Source organism: Lemur catta, chromosome 19 (assembly GCF_020740605.2).
Source record: "Lemur catta isolate mLemCat1 chromosome 19, mLemCat1.pri, whole genome shotgun sequence".
Taxonomy (NCBI): domain Eukaryota; kingdom Metazoa; phylum Chordata; class Mammalia; order Primates; family Lemuridae; genus Lemur; species Lemur catta.
In genome coordinates, this window is record NC_059146.1 from 3,619,637 (window position 1) to 3,644,908 (window position 25,272).

The 25,272-nt window shown below is 39.7% G+C and overlaps 1 protein-coding gene across 3 annotated transcripts in view; it reads right to left on the reverse strand.

Moving 5' to 3' along the window:
• Positions 1–25,272, reverse strand: part of TXK (TXK tyrosine kinase) — a 42,768-nt gene that overhangs the window by 3,120 nt on the left and 14,376 nt on the right. For 2 of the 3 annotated variants that reach the window (XM_045532968.1, XM_045532969.1), the window contains 10 exons: positions 24,214–24,279; positions 18,669–18,723; positions 15,569–15,648; positions 14,502–14,629; positions 12,770–12,844; positions 9,737–9,908; positions 6,691–6,907; positions 4,101–4,165; positions 2,398–2,516; positions 392–549 (listed from right to left, as the gene is read on the reverse strand). In XM_045532968.1, the coding sequence (XP_045388924.1) occupies positions 392–549; positions 2,398–2,516; positions 4,101–4,165; positions 6,691–6,907; positions 9,737–9,908; positions 12,770–12,844; positions 14,502–14,629; positions 15,569–15,648; positions 18,669–18,723; positions 24,214–24,279 (1,135 nt within the window). Of the gene's footprint in view, positions 1–391; positions 550–2,397; positions 2,517–4,100; positions 4,166–6,690; positions 6,908–9,736; positions 9,909–12,769; positions 12,845–14,501; positions 14,630–15,568; positions 15,649–18,668; positions 18,724–24,213; positions 24,280–25,272 lie in introns of those variants that run through there. The other variant, XM_045532971.1, reaches the window with a different exon arrangement.

Genomic DNA, 25,272 nt, shown 5'->3' on the forward strand with positions numbered 1-25,272 from the left:
TAGAAACCCCATCCTTCTTTTTCACTGTGGAAGTTTAACAAACCTGGCTCTACCCTTGGTTTCCACCCACTAGTTCTTAAAGGTAATAAAACAGCTAATCGCTGAGGTTTTAGTAACATCAAGAGTTTCTTCAAGAACCAATCTAAGACAAGTAAGAACTGGGAAAGGCACTGAATTCCTCAGATAAAAGGCCATTGTTCAAAACAAAATGGATTAATGGCTTTGTAGTCTGAGTTTCAGATAGAAATAGTACTTCTGGCTCTCAGAACCGTTACCAAGACGCAGCCACCTTTCTGTGCCATGGTGGAGTCCTGGGGTGACGTCTGTGATAATGAGGTCTGCTCTCAGATGCCGGGACTGCCAGCCCTCGCAGGCAAGTAGGGGCCCCTACCTCGTGCCAGCAGCTGTACATGACTTCATAGATGCACATCGGGGCCAGGTGAGGGCGATACAGCCTGAAGCCTTTAGAAATGGCTTCCACGACTTCCAAATTTGACTTATTTTCAAAAGGCATTTTTCCTTCTGTAAAAACCTCCCACATTAAAACTCCTGCAAATAAAGTGCACAAAACAAGGGATTAGAGAGAAATAGTGACTTGGAATTGCAAAAACTGTTTCGAACCACATTATTTTCCTGCTGCAGCCTTTGAGTCAGAATCACCCAGAATGGGAGCACTTCTCTCTAGGTAGCAGACCATGAGCACCTTGTTTTTTGTTTTTTTTAATTTTTATTTTATTTTTTTTAATTGTTTTTTTAATGGCCGGTTTGGTGTTATGCACCTTGGTTTTTGAAGAGGTCTGTAACTTGAAAATAATCCAAGTGAAAACAATGTCTTTCCTTTTCCACTAGTCTTGATTGCCTCCTTATTAAAATACAATGCTGGTAACATTTTCATTTCTAAGTACGGCTCATGTCCCCACACCCTGAAATCAATGAACCTTTCTGCCATTCCATAGAAAATGGCAGAATTGTGCGAGTCCCTGCTGCCTGCCATGGCTAAGAGTTTTCCAGCCAGTAGGTGGCATATGTCCCCCTCGTTCCACTAGAAGACGAGACTGCTGGGTAGAGCCCCAGAGTATCTATATGTTAAATAGGTCTATATATTAAATAGGTGTTCAATAATCATTGATTGATTGACTAGTGAAACTCCTTCGGGAACTTCCAAATTGCATTTATTTAATTATTCACTTATTCTACAAATACTTATTAAGTATTAATTAGAGGCACTAGGCCTATGCTAAGGCCAGAGGATTCTGTATATAACAAGACCATCCACATGCCCAATAAACTCACTGTCCAGTAACAAAGAGAGACAAGTAATCGGGTAACACTCAGGGAGTTCTAATTGTTCTGCAACCACTGGATGAGGTCCTTGTTGGTTTGTTTGTTTGTTTGTTTATAGACAGAGTCTCTGTCACCCCAGGTAGATTACAGTGGCATCATCATAGCTCACTGCAACCTCAGACTCCTGGGCTCAAGCAATCTTCCTGCCTCAGCCTCCTGAGTATCTGGGACTATAGGCATGGATCACCACGCCCCGCTAATTTTTTCTATTTTTAGTAGAGGTGGGGTCGAACTCCTGAGCTCCAGTGATCGTTCAGCCTTGGCCTCCCAGAGTGCTAGGATTAGAGGTCCTGTATTTCTATCCAGTGGTCTCTAAGAAGTAGTCTTACAACTTAACTGCTCTCCAGTAGAGCTTCAAATGTGAGCTACTGAAATCGTCTCATGTCCAAGGAGAGCTAAGGAAACCAATGATACAAGCTTAACCTTATTGTAGACAATACAATTTGCACATTTATTGCCATTTTTTGGAAAATCAACTCAAAAAACAAACTCCACTGGACATGGGTCTACAGTGGCTCTTTCTCAATAAAGAACACTATCCAATAGAAATATCAATTGACATACCCCAAGGAAGCTTATGTCTAAATTCCACAAAATTGGAAGGTAACAAAGTAAATGAGGTGGTACCATTTTTAATCCAGGTTTTAAGTTATCAACTAAACAATTGTAAAGTGGTCAAGCTGCTTAGTAGTTAGACAATGAAGTTTATTAATTACACCCGAAAGTCAATGACACTGTAAGATCATTTATCCTTCAAGCCTCTATGGCGTGGAAAAGTTGGCTAAGTTTGTTTTCCAGATCAGTAGACTCTTTGTTATGGATTTATAGCAAGTGCTCATTGCGGAAGGAAAAGATCCAAAAGAGAGACTTATGTAAGAAGACGTAAGACACCAGTTGCCAAGGACAGTCGGGATGTGGTTAGAGCACATAAGAAAAAAGCACAGTTACAAAAAGACTTTTTAAAAATGCTACATCATATTAGGAAATCAAAGTTTAAAATACTGCCCATTTTATTAAATCAGGCTCCACCAAATGAGCAGCAAATGCACTCACCAAATGACCAGACGTCAGATTTACTGCTGTACTTGTTGAAATGGAAAACTTCCGGAGGGGACCACTTGATTGGGAACTTGGCTCCGGAAGAACTGATATATTCATCATCCAGAACGTACCTGAGCCATCAGATTCAAAGCACGTTGTGTTAATTACCTCCCATTTCTATTTACTTCACATCCATCTAGTTAATTCTGAGTTGCTAAAAGACAAAACATTTTACCCCGGAAATGTTCTGCACCCCTTCTCTTCTTGTCAGCATAGTGTGAAATTACAGCGTTTCCTCCCCAAACCAAGTCTTAGTTATGTTTATTTTATTTGGGTCTCCAAAACTCATAACAATTTTTCAGTCCCAAATATGGCTCACTATTTATATTGGTTATGACAAACTCTTAACTCTATTAAAGAAGCATGCTGAATGCTCTAACAACTAAGGTTATAAAAAGTAAATAAAAGATAAATAAATGACCACTCTTCTTATAATTGAAAAAAATGAATTCAAAGTTGGATGCCATATTTTCTTCCATGGACATATTTTTTGGTGGGGCATAGAGAAGGGTGGAAAATAAAAGTATATAAACATAATACTTTTCTTTTTAAGAGATGGGGTCTCACTCTGTTGTCCAGGCTGGAATGCAGTGGCATGATCACAGCTCACTGCAGCCTTGAACTCCTGGGATCAAGCGATCCTCCCACCTCGGCCTCCCAAAGTGCTGGGATTACAGGTGTGAGCCACCGTGCCCAGCCAGAACATAATACTGTTGATGTGGCCGGGCGCGGTGGCTCACGCCTATAATCCTAGCACTCTGGGAGGCCGAGGCGGGTGGATCATTTGAGCTCAGGAGTTTGAAACCAGCCTGAGCAAGAGCGAGACCCCGTCTCTACTAAAAATAGAAAGAAATGATCTGGCCAACTAAAAATATATATAGAAAAAATTAGCTGGGCATGGTGGCACATGCCTGTAGTCCCAGCTATCCGGGAGGCTGAGGCAGTAGGATCGCTTAAGCCCAGGAGTTTGAGGTTGCTGTGAGCTAGGCTTACGCCTAAGAATGAATAATAGAAAACAAAAGGGGAAAAGCCATTTTCTATAGGTTTTAAGTTTCTAAAGTCTAGGTTCTTCAGAGAAAGACTGAGTTATTAACAAAATAACTGGGAAAATGGATCATGGATCACCACCACCACCATCCATCCATCCAGAAAAAGATCCCTTGAGCTAGGTGGAGGGGGGGAAGTAGAAGGAAAGGGGAAAAGTGCTAGGCATTAATGAGTTGCTGAGTTAGGGTCCTGTACCTTGTCCCCCATAAGGGCTGCCAGGTCACAGAGCAGGGAAAGAAGCTCCCACTCCCACGTTAGGTTGGAGGGATTCAAAAGCAAAACAGAACGTGTGCCCTCTTTGCCAGGTAGAGTTCCAGGAAGGGCAGAAAGATTCCAGAGAACAAGTGGCTATGATGCGCCTAGGCAAATGGGACCTTAGGTAATAGTGACCTGAAAGAAGATGAGCATGGCCCACAGTAAATTTCACTCGCACCTAAAATTGGTACATGTCTTAAAATTCAAAGTGGGTCAGCAGGTCATACGACCACACCAGCACCTCCCTCAGGGGGAAGAGCAAAGCCAGCAGCATCTTCAGTTTGTCGGTGGACAAAGGTAAGGTTCCCTTCAGGAGTAAACAAAAGTTATATGTATACATACATATCATGTACCTCGTCATTCCAAAATCCGAGATTTTTACTATGCATGTAGAACTGACCAAACAGTTCCTTGCCGCCTACAGAAAGAAGAAAAGAATCCAAGTTTGAATCCAAGTTTTTCTTTCAAGAGTTTCTGCTCTCCTTTTCCTTGGTTTATTTGGGCCCCACACTACCTCTCCTTGTGGGCAGGCAGGTTGTTTCTATGGTGATATATCTATCAATGGCATATATGATTCAGTAGTCTGCCCTCACATTACAGATTTTAATGGTTATTCAAAGTAAAAAAAAAAAATTAAAAAGAAATGTTAACATTTTTACTTTTTAAAATGTTTAATCTTTCTCAAGAATTATCCTTGATAAATATGAAGATTAATTCAAGCTAAGAGATGATAAACTATGACTCTTGGCACACAAAATTAGTGTATATTTTTTACTTATCTCAATAAATAAAAGAAGAAAGCCCAAAATACATGAGACATAAGGCATAGTCATTTTGTAGCTTTGAGATCTCTAATAGTAATAAAGTTGAGAAATTATATTTTAAAACTTACATTTCACTGAATATAACTATTCACAGCGATAATTTCATATTTCTTAAAATTACCGCAGTGAACCACATATGGTACTATCTAATGCAGAAACAACATATCTGATGCCAAAATAATCCATTTTCAGCAACTTAGTCAAGAAAATCATCGATTTGGTTATTTAGCTTCATGTAGGCCAACTGTTTAATAGAACTTTTGTCTTTTCAGCTAATTTGTTGTTCAATTAGTCTAGTAACAAGGGCGAGGAACTAGCAACGGTGAGCCAGAAGGAGCCAGTTTGGAAGATGCCAGCAAGTACCAGCAATGATCTCAAAGCCAAATTACAAGAAGAGTCCTTGGCAGGAGAAGGACTCATTGTTAGCTGATATATTTTAAGTGGCATGTAGGCAAATAAAAATAGAACACAGAAGAAAATGAGTGATCAAGGAAGAAACCAAGGATAGGAGGACATGTGAAAAGCCACCTTGAGCAAATAGAATGGCCAGACCTGTCCCCCGATCCTTATCAGGAAAGACAAACCTGCAGAGATGAGGAAAGTGAGCTGGGTGGAACCGACACCGTGTGCACCCATTCAAAGACGTGCTCACAGCTCCGAGGTGCTAGATTCCGGGGAATGCACCAGGAGGGAAGAAAAACTATGACCTAGCTCTAATGGCAATAGATGGTTAGCATTGCTGAGCTCGTCTCTGTGCCAGGCACTGTTTACTAATTCATGCGATCCTCCAACAAACCCATATGGGGAAGTGCTATAATTAATACCACTTGACTGGTTAACTGGCTTGCCCAAGTCACCCAGCTAGTGAGAAACCCAGGTAAGATTGCAACCCAGGTAGTCTGGTGCTAGAGCAGCGGTTCTCAACCTTCACTACCTCTGGGACTCACAAGGGGAATTTTTTTTTAAATATTGGTGCCTGGATTCCACCTCCAGAGATTCTGATTTAATCAGTCTGAAGTATGGTCTGGGTATTGCGATTTCTCTAAAAGTTCCCAGGTAATTCTAACACCCACCAAAGTGTGAAGGTTGAGAATCACTGCTCTGCAGCCTGTGTTCTCGTCACTGTGCTGCATCTCAGAAGTCTAGGCCTTGATCTCAAAGAGTTTAGACTCCAGTATTTGTGTAAACGGCATAACAATTAACTATTAAACATTACACGAAACAGTAAATAATAAATGCCATGAGTGTCAGGCCAATGTAACCATGCCTCCTGATCACTTTGGTCACGTGTGCTGGAATCCCAGGGTCACTTCTAGGTGACAGTATCAGGGATTTCTCATTGAATTCTCAAATTGTCATTTGAGTTAATTTTTAGATTTAGAAATGAGACATGGAAGGACATGAAAGGAATAGTATGAATAAACATGGAATGGACAGAAAGCATTACTCAAGGAGCAGTAGCAGCACAGGGAAGAAGCGCGATTAGCATTTGGTTTGGGGCAAGATAATCATGATTTTAAATAGGAATGTTCGGAGCATTACAGAGAAGAAGAATTTAGCATTTGTAGTCTCCTCAGTAATGCCAGTAATGCTCTGGCAATATTGTTGAGACCGAACCACCTCCACCTGGGGGCACTTTCCCCGCTGAGTGAGAACCGCTGGGACTTGGTCTTCACTGTCAATCCCAGTGTGTCACCTGGGGGCACTTTCCCCGCTGAGTGAGAACCGCTGGGACTTGGTCTTCACTGTCAATCCCAGTGAGTAGCAGAGAGCTCGGCATATACCAGGCCCTCAGGACATGAATGGAAGAAGGAAAGAAAAAAAGAGAAGGAAGAAGGAAGGGTGGGAGAGGGAAAAAGAAAGTAAATCAGTTTCAGTTAGTTGGTTGGTTAGCTGGTTAATTAGCTCAAGGCATTTTTGAGTAAAACCTCACTTGGCTACAGCATCCATGGGCCATTAAAAAGAATAGTTACATTCCACAACAAATTGCATGAATAGGAACATGTTTAAAAAATAAGTCAAAGGATATGCTATGGAAAATATTGAAAGCAATCATCATATCCTTCTGGATAGAGGTATAATACACAAAATAGTAAGTGAATTTTTATACCATACTTACTAAATCCCTATGAATATAGCAGTTTCTCTCCAGAAATTCCATTCCCTCACATACATCCTGACACACACTCAGAAGCATCTCCTTCCTCAGCTTCCCTTTTCTCTCCCTGAGATAGTGAAGCAGGCAGCCGTTTTCCATAAACTCCGTCACGATGTAAAGGGGCTTCCGCTGTGTACACACCCCGTAAAGCTGCACTAGCTTCGAATGAGATAATTTCCTGTTGACAAAAAACATATACCCGTGATCAGCATCGTTTTTGCATCTTACTATTAATATTTGAACACGGCTGGTCCTATTTACCATCTATACCTCGTTTTCATTATCAGATTAAGATAAAAATCAACCCAACCACAGAGAAAGTAGAGCAATTTCCTTGCCACTTTATGCACCGAGAAGTGGGGCTAAGAATTTATAAAAAAAGACACTTGCACTCGAATGTTTATATCAGCACAATTCACAATCGCAAAGATGTGGAAACAATCCAAGTGCCCATCAATATATGAGTGGATTAATAAATTGTGGTATATGTGTACGATGGAGTACTACTGAGCCATAAAAAATGGTGAACTAGCACCTCTTGTATTATCCTGGTTGGAGCTGGAGACCATTCTACTAAGTGAAGTATCACAAGAATGGAAAAACAAACACCACATGTACTCACTATTAAACTGGAACTAATCAATCAACACTCATGAGCAAATATGATAGTAAAACTCAGCGGAAACCAAGCTGCGGGGAGCGGGGAGGAGGGGATGGGTAAATTCACACCCGACGGATACAGGGCATGCTATCTTGGTGATGGGCACACTTATAACTTTGACTCAAATGGCACAGGGGCAATTCACGTAACCAAAACATGTGTACTCCCATAATACTCTGAAATTTAAAAAAAGAATTTAAGCAGTACTTCCAAAGTCAAGGTGGATACAGAACATTACGTGCCCCGTATTCTACTTGTCAGAATTCCATTTTTCTCCTCTTCACTTTGCAAGCCTTTGGCTTGCTCATTGCTGTTTCTCCCTGCCCGGGTCTCACAGTTCCTTCATGTTCCTTGAATCCCAACTTTCCTAACTGCAGCTGTGCAGACGAAAACTTCCGGACAGACAGGAGGGAGAAAAGAGTGATTGATGCACATAAAAAAAGAAAATTAAATTCTAAAGAATGAAGCCATTTAAAAAGAAACCTTTACATTAAGTTGGAGACTAAAAAACACTTACCAACGTGAAAGCTGGCTTTGTATTTAGTAATCATGCACACCTGCTCACACACACAGTCCTGCATGATGCCTACTAAAACATACCCGGAACTTTGCAGTCATCTAGACTTCAAAAGCTTATTGTTTCCTCTGCGGAATGTAATATTCAACCTCTAAAGGCCTTTTATGCCAACTAGGCATCATGAAAAATAATATTCAAATTAAGGGTTGTAATTTTAGAAGATGTATAAGAAGCCAATTCTCTGTTAGTCATACCTTTCAAACTATCTTGAAAAGTTACCTCGTCTTCTTTTCATTCTTAAAGGTAAAATAAAATGAGAGACTCAGGAAGATTATTTATAATACCTTAATGTATATGAGTGATTATTGACACATTCCCATAAAACTGGTTTTTGGAAACACTCCAGCTCATGGGAGAAGAGAGACATTCAAAAACTTAAACATGATTTTTTTTTTTTTTTTGAGACAGAATCTTGCTCTGTTGCCCAGGCTAGAGTGAGTGCCGTGGCGTCAGCCTAGCTCACAGCAACCTCAAACTCCTGGGCTCAAGCGATCCTCCTGCCTCAGCCTCCCGAGTAGCTGGGACTACAGGCATGTGCCACCATGCCCGGCTAATTTTTTCTATATATAATTTTAGTTGTCCAGATAATTTCTTTCTATTTTTAGTAGAGACGGGGTCTTGCTCTTGTTCAGGCTGGTCTCAAACTCCTGACCTCGAGTGATCCACCCGCCTCGGCCTCCCAGAGTGCTAGGATTACAGGCGTGAGCCACCGTGCCCGGCCTAAATATGAATTTTTAAATGAATTCTCAGACCCCTTGCAGGCTTCTCCAATTCTCCTTTCCTAATTATTCTCTTTCCTAAGGGATTGCATCAAGTTTCAGGGTTTTAAATATTATCTCTGATGATCACTCTCAAATTAACACCCTCCACACTGACCTTTCTCCTGAACACCAGACTCATACATTTACCTGACCACATGGTCACACCTGGCTATCTAATAACAGGCCTCTCAAATCCAACGTGTTCAAAGCAGAGTTCTTGATTCTTTTTCCCCCAAAACCTATTTAGTCTTCTCCCAGCTGAGAAAATGGTGCCACCCTCTGCCTAATAGTGCACACAAAACCTTGGGGTCACCTTGGTTCCTCCAGCGTCCTTCCACTACCCATTCGATTTATCATCAAGTCTTGATAACCTTATCTCAAAAATCTATCCTGCAACACCCTCTTCTTTCCACCTCCTCCTCTCTCTCACCATCATCTTCCACATGTTCATTTGGACGGTGTCAAAATGTTGTTCCAGGAAATCACAGAAGTTAAGAACAGTGTCCAACGGTCTACAAAGAGCCACTTCTTTTAAAGCTCAGCTTTCTTAAATTCTCTGAAAACGAATACTTTATTCCTACAAAAACATTAAATATGTTTGGCCACTGGGAGATGCCCTTTCAAAAGATGAGTGGTATAACAGTACCAACACAAAACCAACATTTTTGCTTCTGGAAAAAGGAAAAAAAAAAAAAAAGAGCACTTATGAAGCACCTCCTATTGAGCTGAAAAGGACACACTTGTCACTTTCACAGATTATCTCATTTAATTCACTCATTGATCCAGTGAGGTAGATACTGTTACCCCATTTTACAGATGTGGAAATCAAGGCTTGGAGATGTGAGAGAACTCGCCCAGGTCACACAGAGGTCAGATAATGTGCCTAGGTTATACAACTAGCTTGGGCAGAGTTGGGGCCCAAATCCAGGTACGTCTGACTCCAAAGCCCATGTTCTTTCTGATACCGGGACATCGTGTGATACTTATCTGGGCATTGTTTATACTTACATCATCACTTTAGCTTCTTCAATGAAGTCCTCTTCAGACATGGAGCCTTCGTTGATGGCCTTGATAGCTACCTGGACATGCGCTCGCCATTCACCCAAGTGGACCACCCCAAACTGACCGCTCCCAATCTCCTTTATAAAGGCCAACTCAGACGGATCTATCTCCCACTTTTCTGGAAAAGTAAAACATCCATATACAAGGAGGGAAAATAATGTTAAAATTTTAGAGCTAGAAAACTTTAGGAATTATCTAGATCCTATTTCACAAAGACGTTAAAAAAATTAATCAATGAGCAGAGAGGATCTGGAACCATTTTTAATACTCAGATTGCGGCTTAAACATGTAACTCAAGGTTTAAAATACAAACTTGACTTACTTGGAGATGAATGAAAATACAACAAATTGTGGATAGCAATACACACTCTTTCTTACTGAAGACAGCCATGATGAAACACATTTCTGCACTTTTTAAAACTAAACCTACCAAAACTAGACCTGGGACCTAAAATGTTTATATCTCCAGTCTGTTTTTGTCCTGGTGAGTAAACTTGTAAGGGAAATACCACTTGTGATACCCTCTTTCCCCCATTTCAGCTCCTTTTACTATTCGCAGTCCACCCCAAAAGGGCTTTTCTTCTTTGATGCCCCCTCTCCTTAGGGAAAAGTCTGATCAATTTGTCTAACAAACATGTTCAATGTTAGAATTCTAACCCACATACATCTAAGAGTATATATGAAGCTAATTTTTTTACTCTACATTTCTCATACTACTCAAGAAAAAAAAATAACTTTTTAAAATAGTCCTCTTTTGAAAAGTATCAAAGCTTATTTTTAGCATCTACTTTTTGTATAGCAACATCACCATCTGCTGGACCTTAAGAATCATGCATCTAAAAGAACTGTGAAGGCTGACAGCCCCTTGTACCAACTGTCCAAAGCATCCCTGTAGCCGGTGGGTTTGAAAGGTAACACGAGAGGATATATTCATGACCTTGGAACTGGTGTAGATTTATTCAACAGAATATAACCATAAAGGAAAATATTGATAAGTTACACTTCATAAAACTGTTCATCAAAAATACCCCACTGAGACAGTAAAGAGTTAAGGCATAGACTGGGAGAAGGTATTTCTGAAACATAGCCAACAAAAATTCCTATTCTGAATATAAATAAATAAATTAGAAAAGACATATAACCCAACTTTTTAAGGGTAAAAAGTTTGAATGGAGTATTCTCCCATAAAGAGACTATTCCAATGGCCACTAAACCAAGTGAATCAAAATAGAAGTTAATCATCAGAGAAATGCAAATTTAGATCATAATAAGATACTGCTACACACTCTCCAGACTGGCTAAAATGTAAAAAAAAAAATGAAAAACAACAAAAAAACCCCCAACAAGAACTAGAATACTAAACATTGGCAAGGGCAAAGGTATGGAGCAACTGGAACTCTTATACTTTGTTGATAGGAGTATAATTTGGCATAAGCTCTTAGGAAAATTGACTGAATCTACTAAATCTAAGTATGTGCATACCCTAAGGCCCAGCAAGTCTTCTCTTAAGCATATATCCAACATATGTTGGGGCATAAATGCCCATTCAACGTCATCAAAAGACATACAGGAATGTTCATAACAATATGATTTGTAAGAGCACAAAATTGGTAACATCCCAAATGGCCATCTACAGAAGCACGGGTAAGTCAATTGTGGCATAGTCATGCAACGTAGCAGCACGATGAAATACACCCGTCGTACCCAACACCATGGATGAAATTCACAGATGTAATGAGAGGAAGAAGCTAGATGCAAGAGTGGCCTGTATCTGATTCCATTTATGTAAAGTAGTTAAAACCGGGCAGAGCAAATCAAGCTATACACTTATGAACTGTGCACTGTTCTATGTGTTTGAAAATTTGAACAGTTTGGCCAGGAGCGGTGGCTCACGCCTGTAATCCTAGCACTCTGGGAGGCCAAGGCGGGTGGATCGCTTGAGCTCAGGAGTTCGAGACCAGCCTGAGCAAGAGCGAGACCCCGTCTCTACTAAAAATAGAAAGAAATTATCTGGCCAACTAAAATATATATATAGAAAAACTTAGCCGGGCATGGTGGCACATGCCTGTAGTCCCAGCTACTCGGGAGGCTGAGGCAGTAGGATCGCTTAAGCCCAGGAGTTTGAGGTTGCTGTGAGCTAGGCTGACGCCACAGCACTCACTCTAGCCTGGGCAACAAAGCGAGACCCTGTCTCAAAAAAAAAAAAAAAATTTGAAAAGTTTATTTTTAAGAAACTAAAAATGACCAAGTTCAACTTAAATAAATTGCTAATGGTAGAACTTTTTATTATACATGTGTCTATGGGGCAGAGGAATGATCCAGGCACCAATAACAGCCTAAAATCATTCTTCCATCCCAATTAATCTAATGAGACCCTGAATTCCAGTTACTTGCTACACAATATAATTGTGTTATCGGGTTTTATTTTTCAGTATATTCTGAGCCCCACTAATGAGAGATATTTAAGGAATAAAATGTCACCAAATTAGACAACAGGATTCCCTGGTACATATTTATTCTCACAGGTTTACAAATACCATATTTGCTAGAAAGTGATTCAAATCAAACTTTGTGCAAGTTCTATTTGAAAAAAAAGTGAAGAAAACACTTTTAGCAGCTCTTTTCAGTAGGTTCTCTGGGGGAGCAGCCATTTCTAAGGCACTCTTGTAACCAGAGAGCAAGAGCCAAAACATTCAAATAAAAAGAACTATAACTTATAAAAAAAAAAGGTGAAGATGAAGGCTCCTAATAATGTATAATGAAATCAAAAGTAAAACTGAAACATTTCTCCCCAAAGTTTAAATCGCCCTTATGAGGTGTGTATATTTAAACATCTCAGGAGGGGGATTTAAACTTGGGGGAGACATGTTTCTAGATACACACCTCAGAAGAGCTGAGAATTTAAAAAACCTATAGGGAACTTGGAATAAATTCTCTACTGGGTTTGATACTGTACTTCAGCCCGTGTGCATACTTTACCATAGCTAAAACCAGCCGTGGCTGGTAAACAACTGCCCATCAGCCCAACTGGGTATCGGAGACGGGTCAGGAGACCTGAGGAGAAAGAGAAACCAGCATTTCAAGCCTAGTTGCTAATATAGAAGAAAAAACTAAATAGACTAGAAGGTAATATCATTCTTTAAATATTTAGGCAAAAAATTTGTTCTACAGGTTAGTCTATTTTTCCCATTTGAAAAATATTTTTCATAAAATAATGTATGCTCCTTGTACACAATTTAAAGAAGCTAAAAAAACATAAAGATGACTAAAAAAAAATCTCTTACAAAATCTTAGTATGCAGAGATACATAGTTGGCATTTTGCTGAACATCTCTGCAAAAATCTCTATATCCATAATTGAAAACATATACACGTCCAATATGTTTTACAGAAATGTAAACGTTTTGTTATAAGCTTTATGCACCAAGCATGTAATTGATATATGTCAATGACTATAAACAGACCTTAAAGTTATTTCCAAGATTTCTCTAGTGTATGTACGTCTCAAATTATCACCTTATAAAATGTGATTTCCGGGTCAAAGGGTGTCCAGAAAGGCTGTACTAATTCATTCAATCACCAACAGTGTTTAAGTGTACCCATTTTCCCACCACCACCCTTTCAGAATAATTTAAAAGAAAAAATAAAAAGCACGTGCCATTGTGTGAATGTTTCCTCCAAAACTCCTGTTCAAACTTAATCCCCCACGTGGGGGATTGATAGGTGGGGTCTTTAGGAGGTGATTGGTTCAAGAGGGCTCTGCCCTCATGAATGGATTAATCTATTCATGGACTAATGAATGAATGGGTTATCATGGGAGAAGGACCGGTGGCTTCCTAAGAAGAGGGAGAGAGACTAGCACACTCGGCCCCCTTGCCGTGTGATGCCCTGCACCACCTCAGAGAGTCCCTGCCGATGAGAAGGCCTTCACAGGATGCAGACCCTCATCCTGGACTTCTCAGCCTCCATCGCTATAAGAAATAAATTTATTTTCTTTGTAGATTACCCAGTTTCAGGCATTTTCTCATAAGCAACAGAAAATGGACTGAGACAGCACGGTAGAGTAAAGGAGACTTCATTTGATAATCCTAGACATTCAATTTCAATTGAGTTCAATAAGCGTTTATTATTTATTTCTTCAACTAATATTTACTGAGAGCCTGGAATGTGCCAGGCACTATCTAGGTGTTGGGAGACGGTAGTGATAAGACGTTGATGGTCCCTGCCCGCCTGGAGCTTGCATTCCAGCGGAGGGAAGAGACACAAACAAGTGCATGCACACACAAGAGGAAGGAGATGATGATGAGTGCGAGGCAGAGCAGACAACGTACAGTCACTTTAGAGCAGGTGCCCAGGGAAGGCCTCTCGGACAAGGTGACGGCTATGCTGGTGTCGACTGACAAGGGGCCGTCTCACAAAGACCGGGAGGAAGAGCCCTGCAGGCAGATGGAACAGCGTGTGCAAAGGCTGGAAGACAGAAACAAGCTTGTCCAGTATGAGAATAGGAAAAAGTATACATTGAGTGAAAGACGCTCTTCTGGGTAGATCCCCAGCATGGATGAGGAGGAGAATTGTTCAAGACAGGTTGCATTTCAAGCTCCTAAGCCATTTTCTGCAGAGAGATTTGCTCCTGTGGCCGTATGGTACCAAAGGTGCGTTGGCTGTCAAGGGCGGGGCTCCCTGACCCTCCCAGCTTGCCGTTCCCCACTTACCTGCCGCGTTGTGCTGGTGATACCAGATCAGCTCGGGGACGGATTGAAAGAGGTGTCTTTCAGCCACATACCACCGTCCTGAGTCATTCCTTTTTATCTGATAATGTTTTATGGTAGCCTCCGTACTTCTACAATCAATAAAATGTGAATTAGTAGAAAAGTGAAAGATCACTTTGGAGCTAAGCCAACTCATTAGGCAACAGGACTCCAATTCTACAGCTGTCATCCTAGCAACGCTGCACGGAAGGACAGATTGCCCAAATGCATTAGGTGCCTCATCGTCCCAGGAAAAATCCTCAACTAAATTACCGAGGCCACAGAAGAAAACACAACTTTAGCCAAAGTTGTCTGAGTGACAAGGCCAGTGTGCAGAAAAGTCGAGCTCATAATGGACACTTGTAACTATATATCAACTCTCAATTATTGGTTACACGAATGAACAAATGCACTGTGAGGAGATGTGAGACCAGGGAGGGACGAAAACAACGCAGGGTGCGTTCCTGAGCAGGTTACTGCTGGGGGCAACTGCCGCTCAGTCCCTCTGGGAACCTGGGAGAGACTAGGGAACACTCCTTACAACTGTCCCACTAAAATGCAAAGAAGCTGAGGTGTCTCTCCACCAACTCCCATCCTCACTGATGTAGGATTGCTCCCGGGGTGTCACTTCTCAGGTGCTCCCAGCCTAGACATGGTGCCTACAAGTTCCCACAGCCAGAGAACATCTTCAGGTGGAAAAACACAGGAAGTTTTCCAAGTGCAGGCGAATTCTCTGCAGGTCAACTCCAAAAAAACCAAGGGATGTGAGGAAAGCCCCAGCAGCGTCTACTACAACTAATCTACCCCCTCACTTGATGCTCAAGAAGACAAAGAGAGGTTAAAGTAACGTATCCAATGTCACACAGAGCATGTTAGGGAAACATCATGGACTGGCTAGTGTTTCTGACTTCCAGGCGAGCAATCTTCTTTCTACGTTAGTCTCTCACTTATATTTTCCGTGTGATGATATCTCCATAAAAAACATGGTCCCAGGACTTATTTCTAATGTAACCAAAACCACAGTTGCTTACCTTCTAGCTCTTATAAACACGGAAATTGTGTAGGATCCCAAATGTCTTGAATCTCTGACAATAAATGCACCTTCTTTAGACTGCAAAACAATTCATTTATTGTACAAGTTTATTCCTTCTTGGAAAGAAAGACAAACCTACATCTCAGTAATGAAAACCAAGGGTATCTGACTTCTTATAAGTCAGTGACTATCTATATTCTTACAATAAAGAATGAGATTGTTTTTTCAAGTACACACAATCTTTTCTCCCTTACAGATTTGAAAGTCATAACTACACAATAAAATGTAATTTGAACATGAATTTACAACATATGAGTATTTAAAAATATTGTTCCTGATTTTTCTAAGAAAAATTCTGGCTTTGATAACCTTGTACCTTACCATGTAGTTCTTTTTGTTGTATTGATTGGGACAATAGATAAAAACAGTTGATGAACAGGAAGAACTGAGACTGACAAGATTGGACCCTGAAGGAAGAGCAACAATGTGGCAGGGAGAAACACATCTGGAAATGACGGGAGGGGAAAAGAGATCAGAGTTCATGATAAGATGGAGTAAGAATAAATTTGGGGGAGTGTGAAGGGAAGAGCAAGGGGAGCCATTTGAATTGCTAGAAGGGGATGGGAGAAATAAAAAGAGAAATGGCAAAGGAAGAAGATGATAAGCTTGAAGTGAGGTTATGAATTGGATCCCTGTTGCCATTCTTTGGGAGACTCCAATAAAACTGAATTGTTTTCAAATAACCTTGAATGTTGGACTCTTTTGATTTGTTTGTTTGATATTGTAAAAAAGTCGCAGCTTTTCAAGACCAGCCTGAGCGAGACCCCGTCTCTACCGAAAATAGAAAGAAATTATCTGGCCAACTAAAAATATATATAGAAAAAATTAGCCGGGCATGGTGGCGCATGCCTGTAGTCCCAGCTACTCGGGAGGCTGAGGCAGTAGGATCGCTTAAGCCCAGGAGTTTGAGGTTGCTGTGAGCTAGGCTGACGCCACGGCACTCACTCTAGCCTGGGCAACAAAGTGAGACTCTGTCTCAAAAAAAAAAGAAAAGTCGCAGCTTTACCAAGTACACTTATGCTTATGAAGAGGGGAAAAAAAATCTCAGAATCTTGTTAAATTCATGAAAATGTACACTTATGAAGTGCTGACAATATTTATGCTGTGCTTAAAAACTGCACAACCCAAACAGCATAGTCTGACCTTCAAGGTAAACATAATACATTAAGCAGAGTCTTCTCTTTCTCCTTCCAGATAGTCACCAAGATATATAAGCCTTATTCTCTGGTCAAATTTTTTTTTTAACTCTTACAGTTTTTACATTGAAATGATAAAATTTAGCTTTTATTGAATTCCTACAATGTGCCAAGGTTGCATTATGTACATAGAGGATATAAGATATAAAAGACAAAGATGTAAAAAGTCAAGTTGTGGCCAGGTACGGTGGCTCATGCCTGTAATTCTAGCACTCTGGGAGGCTGAGGCAGGAGGATCGCTCCATGTCAGGAGTTCGAGACCAGCCAGAGCAAGAGAGAGACCCCGTTCTCTACTAAAAAACAGAAAGAAATTAATCTGACAACTAAAAATATATAGAAAAAATTAGCTGGGCATGGTGGCACATGCCTGTAGTCCCAGGTACTTGGGAGGCTGAGGCAGTAGGATCGCTTAAGCCCAGGAGTTTGAGGTTGCTGTGAGCTAGGCTGACACTCTAGCCCGGGCAAGAGAGTGAGAATCTGTCTCAAAAAAACAAAACAAAACAAAACACTATAAGTTGTTTATGCATATACATATATGATAAAAATATAAATACAAAGGCATAGACAAAATGGGAACACATCCTTCTACTGTGATTTTCTCTGGGGAGTGGGGGAAGGTAAAAAAGATGAGGTGGTGGGCTTCAAATGTAGCCATAATGTTTTATTTCTTTAAAAAATCTAACGGCCAAATTTTAATATTTGTTATATCTGGGTTGTCGGCATGTGAGTATAATTCTCTGTTATAGTCTCTGTAGGGAAAGAGACCCTTGTCTTGCCCGACTTCCTTTCAGATGCAGAACCTCTTATTCTGAATCTGCACAGCCTAGTGATTTGGGCCATATTACCTGTGACCAACTTGCTTACCATGGACCGTCTCCTGAACTTTCCTTCTCTGGTTCTGCCCACCTGTCATAACGTCTTATTTCTCCATGTTGGACCTACTGACAATCACCTTACAAAGGGCCACCCGCTGTGACCGTGCCAGGCAGATGGTATATGTGCTGCCACACTTAATTTCCTCCCAGCAGGTGAAGCCAAGCCTGTCCAACCTCTGTCCTCGCTGTCACCTGCAGCTGGGTCTGTGTCCCTCATCCTCTGCCTATCCCCATCTATTAAGTGGGTCTTCCCTGTGTCCTGAGCCATTATTGGCATGGGGGGTCTTTTTAGTTACAGAACTGCTGCTTTCTCATTCACATTTTTAGATTTCCTCAACATCCAAGAGCAGTTCATAATGACACACATACCTCTTACCCGCTTTCTACTTTTGACTCTACATTTACCCGCAGTCAATATTTACTGACAGTTGGAAATTTAAACTCTATGCAGTTTTGTTTTGGTTTGACCTAAATGAGCAGTTTTGATCTGAGTTTGATATTTCGGCTACCCTACTCTTCCCTTTGTTTCCAAAGAACAAAGAAACAACTGCAGCACCAGGTAGTTTTCTATATTCGTGTTTTTAATAAGTCTAATCTAAGTTCATGAGGATCCAATGTATATCTGACTGCCTTTGGTGCAAAGGTTATATGGGCAATTCAGATACAGACTCTATTGGCAGTAGGCACTTTGGAATGAACCCAGGAGTACGTTGGAGTTAAAATCATTTCAGGGGAAACATATTTCTGGAAGTATGATGAAAGTCAATGGAAAACATGATCTCATACAAATATATCTGCTTTACAACTTATCAGAAAATGTGTGGTGGGAATGAAGTTGTAATAATATTTTAAAACTAGAAAGAACAAGAAACAATACATCTTTTTAGCTAGTTAGTGCCTTTATAAATTACCTCTCAGAGAAATTTTGAAAATATTCACAGATTTGTTTATAAATACACTGAATTACCTCTTGTCTCAACAGACGTTCTGCCTGATTTCTGGTAATATTTCTATGGTACCACCTGTAAAGGCAATAAAAATAATTTATAATCAATTTATACTCAATTTTTTTCAGAAAAAAAAAACCTGCTTCATTTCCTTCATTTTTAAGAACTTGCTTCAGAACTGATTTTAGATAGCTGAGGGGTTTTTTTAATTCAGATAAACAATGATATACTATTTATGGGTCAATTAGTTAAGTTTAATATAATTTTATTAATTTCAAGTCAATTTCTAGTTTATTCTGTCATATCTCAATTCACCTTTCTAACACACACCCAGTATATAATTTTGAATGATTTAACTTACAAATTTCTATGAAAGGTACATGGTTAAGACGTCATCTTCAACAAATAGCGTATGAGCTTTGGCAGACAAAGTAAAAAGTTCCTCTCGGGAACTTCCAACTGGCGTGTCTTTCTGTGTGCTATGTTACCCTTTCCAAAAGTTAGAATAAGCTCATTCGAACTTACCTGACTCTCCTAAGTACATGACCTTGTAGCAGAGTTAGCATCACCTTGTTGTAGAGTACGTGGAACAACCAGTACAGATTCTGCCCCCCCCACTCTCTCCTGCCCCGTCTGCCTCCTCACTGGCCCCTCACTCACTAAGCTTCGTCCACATTGAGACACTTTCCATCCTCAGATTCACCAGCCCCTTTTCTGCTGTTTCCTCTGCATGAAACCTGTCTTTAAACGACTTGAGAATATCAGAACTACACACAATTAAACAATATCATCAGTTAAATATACAGTGTGATATGATAATACCTAGTAAGTAGACAAATGTACAGGAAAGACAGAGGAAAATGGTAGAACAAAAGAGAGAGAAAGGAAGATTGAGAAGTTTTCATTTCAAAACAAGATCTTTAAAAAGATTTTAAATTAACTCTACTATTACCAGAAATACTGTTTTGGTAGACAGGGGAAGGAAGAATGCGTATCTAATCACACACTGAGTCACCGTAGGTGGGCCAGATGGTGGCTAACCAAAAATCCCGTACCTGACTTTGAGCATAGCACTCATCTCATCACGTGGACTTCCCCTAACATCCAGGAGTGGAAAACTGCCACTAAGTTAGAAGGGTCAGGTATTTAAAATACTAATGGCATCAAATTGAAAGTAAACTTTTTTATTTTTTTTTTTTTGAGACTGAGTCTCACTCTGTTGCCTGGTAGGGTGCAGGGGTATCATCATAGCTCACAGCAACCTCAAACTCCTGGGCTCAAGCGAGTCTCCTGCCTCAGCCTTCCCAATAGCTAGGACTATAGGTGCACACCACCAGGACTGGCTAAATTTTTCTATTTTTAGTAGAGGCGGGGTCTCGCTCTTGCTCAGGCTGGTCTTGAACTCCTGAGCTCAAGCGATCCTCCTGCCTCGGCTTCCCAGAGTGCTAGGATTACAGGCGTGAGCCACCGCACCTGGCCTAAAAGTAATCTTTTGAAAAGATGAACCACAGAGAATACAAGATGATTCCAGATGATTCTAGACAGAGTAATTTGATTATCACCAGTGGGAACAAGAGTAACTATGATGTTAAATTGTGAACATCATTCAGGACTGTTTAATAAATATTAATATTGGAGGAAATAATTTCAAGGTGAGTCTAAGACCTCTTGTTGTAGAAAGAGGAAATTCTTTCAAAGTAAACGAGGCAGTGTTAGACATGGGGCCTCCACTGGCTCAGCTGTGAAATTTGGGTGTTAAAAGGAGAATAATGATTGTAAGTCACTAAAATAAATTGAATCTGTGAAAAGCTGAGACTGCACAGTGATACTCAAAAAGGGAAACGTTAACATAAATTGTATTTTTTTAAATAGTGTTCTTCACCTGCTATCCAGTTGGTGTGAATTTTGTTGCATTGTATTTACTTATTATAGTGACAAATAAAATAGGTAAATATGTTAATTTTGTTTAAATATAAATATAAAACAAATTATAAATATACAAAATATATAAAAAATATATAAAAAAATACATCCACATGTGGATTTCATTAGAATGACTTCAAAGTAGTAACCAAAGAGCGAGATAGAAGTATGTGACAAAGTCAGGGTCTTTTAAAATAATGCAGAATTCTCTCAGGCAGGAAAGATATTGAATGAATGCAACTTTCGGGAGGTTGGGAGCATGGTATTTCAAAATTTCATCGATTTAAATCAAATGATAAAAGTTAAAAGAGTTTTTTAAAACTATAGGCAATCCTGTAACTCTTATATCTAGACAACTGTGACTATACCGAATACCAAATGATGGGGACATAGGAGTTGGGGACAGGGCTCCTATTGACATTTCTTTTTAATCCAGCATGTCCAGCTATGGTTGAGTAGAAACAGCCTCTATATAAGTCAACCTCCAGTCTCATGTCCCAATCTTAGATTTCTGATCAATAACTAACAGTATTGTGGTCTTGAATTTTTGATCTTGAAACCCCATTGGATCTGAGACGGTAAATCCATTTCCCTTAGTAAGTGACTTTCTAGCCCTGAAGAGAATTAAAGATTCAGTGTAGAGATAATGAGATAAACTCATACTTCTGTAACATTCAGGATAATCAATATGTTGGGTATTTAAAATAGCTATAATTTTAAGAGAATCTGGCATTTTAGATTTTTGCCTCTGATTTAAAATGCACAATTAATTTTAAACTGGTTTTTTGAAGTTGGAGAGAATTTGACTAATTTTTAAAATGATATTTGTACAGTTAAGAGACTTTGATTTCTCACACTTATAAGTTTAATTTATCCAATTTTCAGGATCATTTAAAGGCTTACATAGGGCTTATTACAATTGTAAATTTGCCCTGTCAGGCATGTGAAATATTTTAAAAGAAAATTGAACTTACTTGGTTTATTAATGGAAATTAAATGTTTCAGGAAATTTAATTAACTGAGCTTATAAATAGGACTGATTGTTTAAGGACATTTAGTATGCTGAGTTTGAATTAAGGTGATTGTTCTTATTTATTTAGATTTATAAATAGTATATCAAGATTTACAAGTTGAATTTGAGGGCTTACTGAAAACTAGGTTTTTACATTGCAATGTTGAGAATTTGGATATTCATTTAAAGGCAAAGTAGCCACAAATCCCTCTATATAGAAAGGCTCCCCTGAGACATCAGAAGCCCACAATAGAACCGCATTCCTCCCCGTCCTCCCCCCATCACCTCCTGCCATCTTCAGACCTCAAGTCCCTTCCTCAAAAAGGTCTTCCCCAACCCAACATCCCCCATCTGAATTGTGTCTCCTTCCCCGTTGTTTTCTCCCAGTGTCCTATATTATTCCTTTATAACACTGTAATTTATAATTATATATTTATTAGTGCATTTAGGGTTGTTTAATATCTCTTTCCCCAAGAAAGTATAAGTCCCATAAAGGCAGGGATTATTTCTGTGTATTTCATGTTGCATCTCCAGTGCTCAGAACAACTAACCTCTGGAACATCATAAGTGTACGATAAACATAGATGGAACAAATAAGGAGATTCGTAGGGCCGAAGTAACGAAGGACTATTGTACACCTGTAAGACTAGGCAAGGTGGACCAGACTGTAAATGTCTTTCCTGTTTGTTTCACAGTTCATGGAAAGAATAATAATCACTAGAATGGACACTGAACATATTTACCATTTACTATATGAGATAGGACCATTCAGAGGCTTAGAGACAGGAGGTAACTTTGCCCAGAGCCGGGTAGGCACCAGTCAGTGATGACGGCAGGTTGGGCCCAGGTCGCCTCCACTTCTCAGCCCACAGTTGGGTACTTTTGTACAGTCATTACAACAGTGCTTGGCACACAGTAAATGATCAATAAATTTTTGTGATCAATAATGATAATTATTTTATATTTTAAGAAACCTGTTTTTTTAAAAAAAAATCAATAAAATTAAAAATTAATCTTCCCATAATTGGAGTCATTAAAAAAGAATGATTTTTTTAAAAGACACATAAATCAAACCCCAAGGAAATGAAGTGCAGTCGTAACGCCAGAGTAGCTCAATTTCAATGACCCAATGTCTACAGCATAGACAGGCTGTTGCAGCCAGAGTCTACTCCAGTCTAAACAGGGGGAGCCGTGAGCAAGTGAATTAGTGATGAAAGGGAGGAAAACAGCACTGCTGGGCAGGGAGTGTCCCGTCACTAACCACCAAGCACTGTGTTAGGCACCTTTTAAACTCCTGGAAAATCCAAACTGGAGTAATGATATTAAAAAAAGTCTTATTTTTCTAATTTTTTTTAGCAGGAGATTTTCATACAAAATCTACTCCGACCTGGCCTTGCAAGAGACCTGTTTTTGTTGGTCACTTCGGCTGGGGGTGGCGTTGCTCTCGAGTAACAGCAGATAGACCTGGAACTATTTTTTAAGGAAGGTGGGTTCAGCCCGCTGAGGCCTTTGTTTTCCTGGAGGCTGGAATCTCGGGGCAGAGCTAAATGGCTCCAGTAGAGAGGACAGGGCAGGCTGAGTGCAGGTGGGGACAGGGAAAAGACCTGTGACGGAGCTGAGGAGAGTGACTTGAGAGTGAGAACAGGAACAGCTAATGCAGAAGTCTAATAAAATGATGTAGATATGTCCTGTGTCCTGAGGTCATCTCCTTCCCCCCTCCAACAAAGCCTGCATTATGCATCAGAGCTTTGGGAGTCGGATTTGTTTTAGGGAGGGATGGACTGAGTGAGGCCTCCAGGTGGGCTAATTTAACCAACCAAGGAAGTTCTTTTGTTCAGTTATATTTGCTGTCCGGTTCTCAGAAAAGTACTTGTCTTAATGCCTCCACTCATATCACCTACTGCCACCTGCTGGAAGCATATGCTAATTGCAAAATAAGTACCATGGGGTCGGGGTAGGGGTGGGGGAACATACTCAAACTGAAAACCTAAATTTATAAAAAGCACAGGACTATAAAAAGCTCTGCCACTCTCTACCAGGAATCTATCAACCTCAGTTTCTCATCTGAAGAATAAGAGGCTTAAAAAGTGATTGCTAAGATCTCCGCCATTCTTCAAAATCTGTAATCATAACAAAAATAAATTTCAAGCAGAACTCTAGTGGGCGTATCAAAGGCTCTTCCAAACGACAGTGTTGGCCTAGCTTTTATCTAGTTCTTATCTTCCTTCAGCTACTTATAAACTATATAAAATCATGAGCCAAAATGTAATAATTTGTCTATATTTAGTAAGTCCAATTGACCACCCATTGAAAATTTAATGTCATTTTTAAAAGTAAATTTTCTAGCTAGGATATAAAGTAAAGCAAGCCCCGGATGAGTGTTTGGTTTCACTCTGTAGCTGTGAAAAGAAAAAAAGTGGCCATATAAAACAAAACAAACATAAGTTTAAGAAAAAGAAGTTTCTGAATCAACCATGATAAGGAACAAAGGCCTCTTTATTGCTAAAGATGTCAAATGTGTTACTTTCTTTTCCTTTTACAGACCAAAAACAGTATCTACACCTATAAGCTGCCAAAATGTCCCTGATTATCATAGGTTAACTACAGGCCATACTGTGGGGGAGACTTACTCATATATTTCTAAATTGGTGATTTTGTTTTCAGTCACGTAGTTGCTTGGGATTAAGCCTTCATTCCTACAACAAAAGAAAAAGCAAAAATCAAAATGCTTGGCATGTTTTGGCATTATCCTGGCAACAATCCTTTTAAAACCTCAAGGATGTAGGGGAAAATCAAATTCATTTTACTGATTACATTGTTGAAAGAAGAAAAAAGGTTTGTATTCATTTCCAACTCAACAAAAATCTCTGTACAAGAAAAACTATACTAAGGTCCTGACTTTTAATGGGAGTAGTTTAAGAGGTCTTATGACCCCAAAATCTTTTCAGAGAGGAAAAAGAGCACTTAAATGATCATTTGATGCCACAGTGACTAGATTAAATAAAAGCAAGTTGCAAAACAATGCATAAAGTATTGGTAAAGTATCAGGTAAATGAAATCTACAAATAATACGGTATATTTCAATATGCGCATATAAGTGCATTGAAAATGATCCGGAAAGGTACTCACTAAACGGATAATGGTGTTAATTTCTGAGAAAGAGACCGAGTTTGGAGGTGGTGGCAAAGCCAAATTTTGGCATTATTTATAGCATTTGCATATTATTTTTAAAAACTCTTTTCATTGATTAACTGTGAAATCAAAAAGTTAACAATGTTTTTTTAAGTCTGAGACATGCCGCTAGTCCATCTGCCGGTGTGGCTAATTACACAGACCTGAACTTACTGATGCCTCTTTTTCTACTGAAAAGTCTCCACCATGTGTTGAGCCTAAACTGAGATTTGTTAAGCGAGCCAAATCGACAGGACAATATAATTAAGGAAAGAGGTACGGGATTTAGATGCTTATAATACTTAGATACTTATACACTCCAAATTTCAGCAATTATCAGAAATCAATGCCAGCATTCTCTCCCAGGGAGCCCAGATATTCCTCAGAATTCTTCTCAACTCAGGACTCCAGTCAAACATTAATCATCTATTGCAAACGACACAATGAAACTCGGTTGCATCCCAGGGTCTTTTTTCTTTCCAATTTAATTCAGCAACTACTGCGAATGTTTGCTTCTA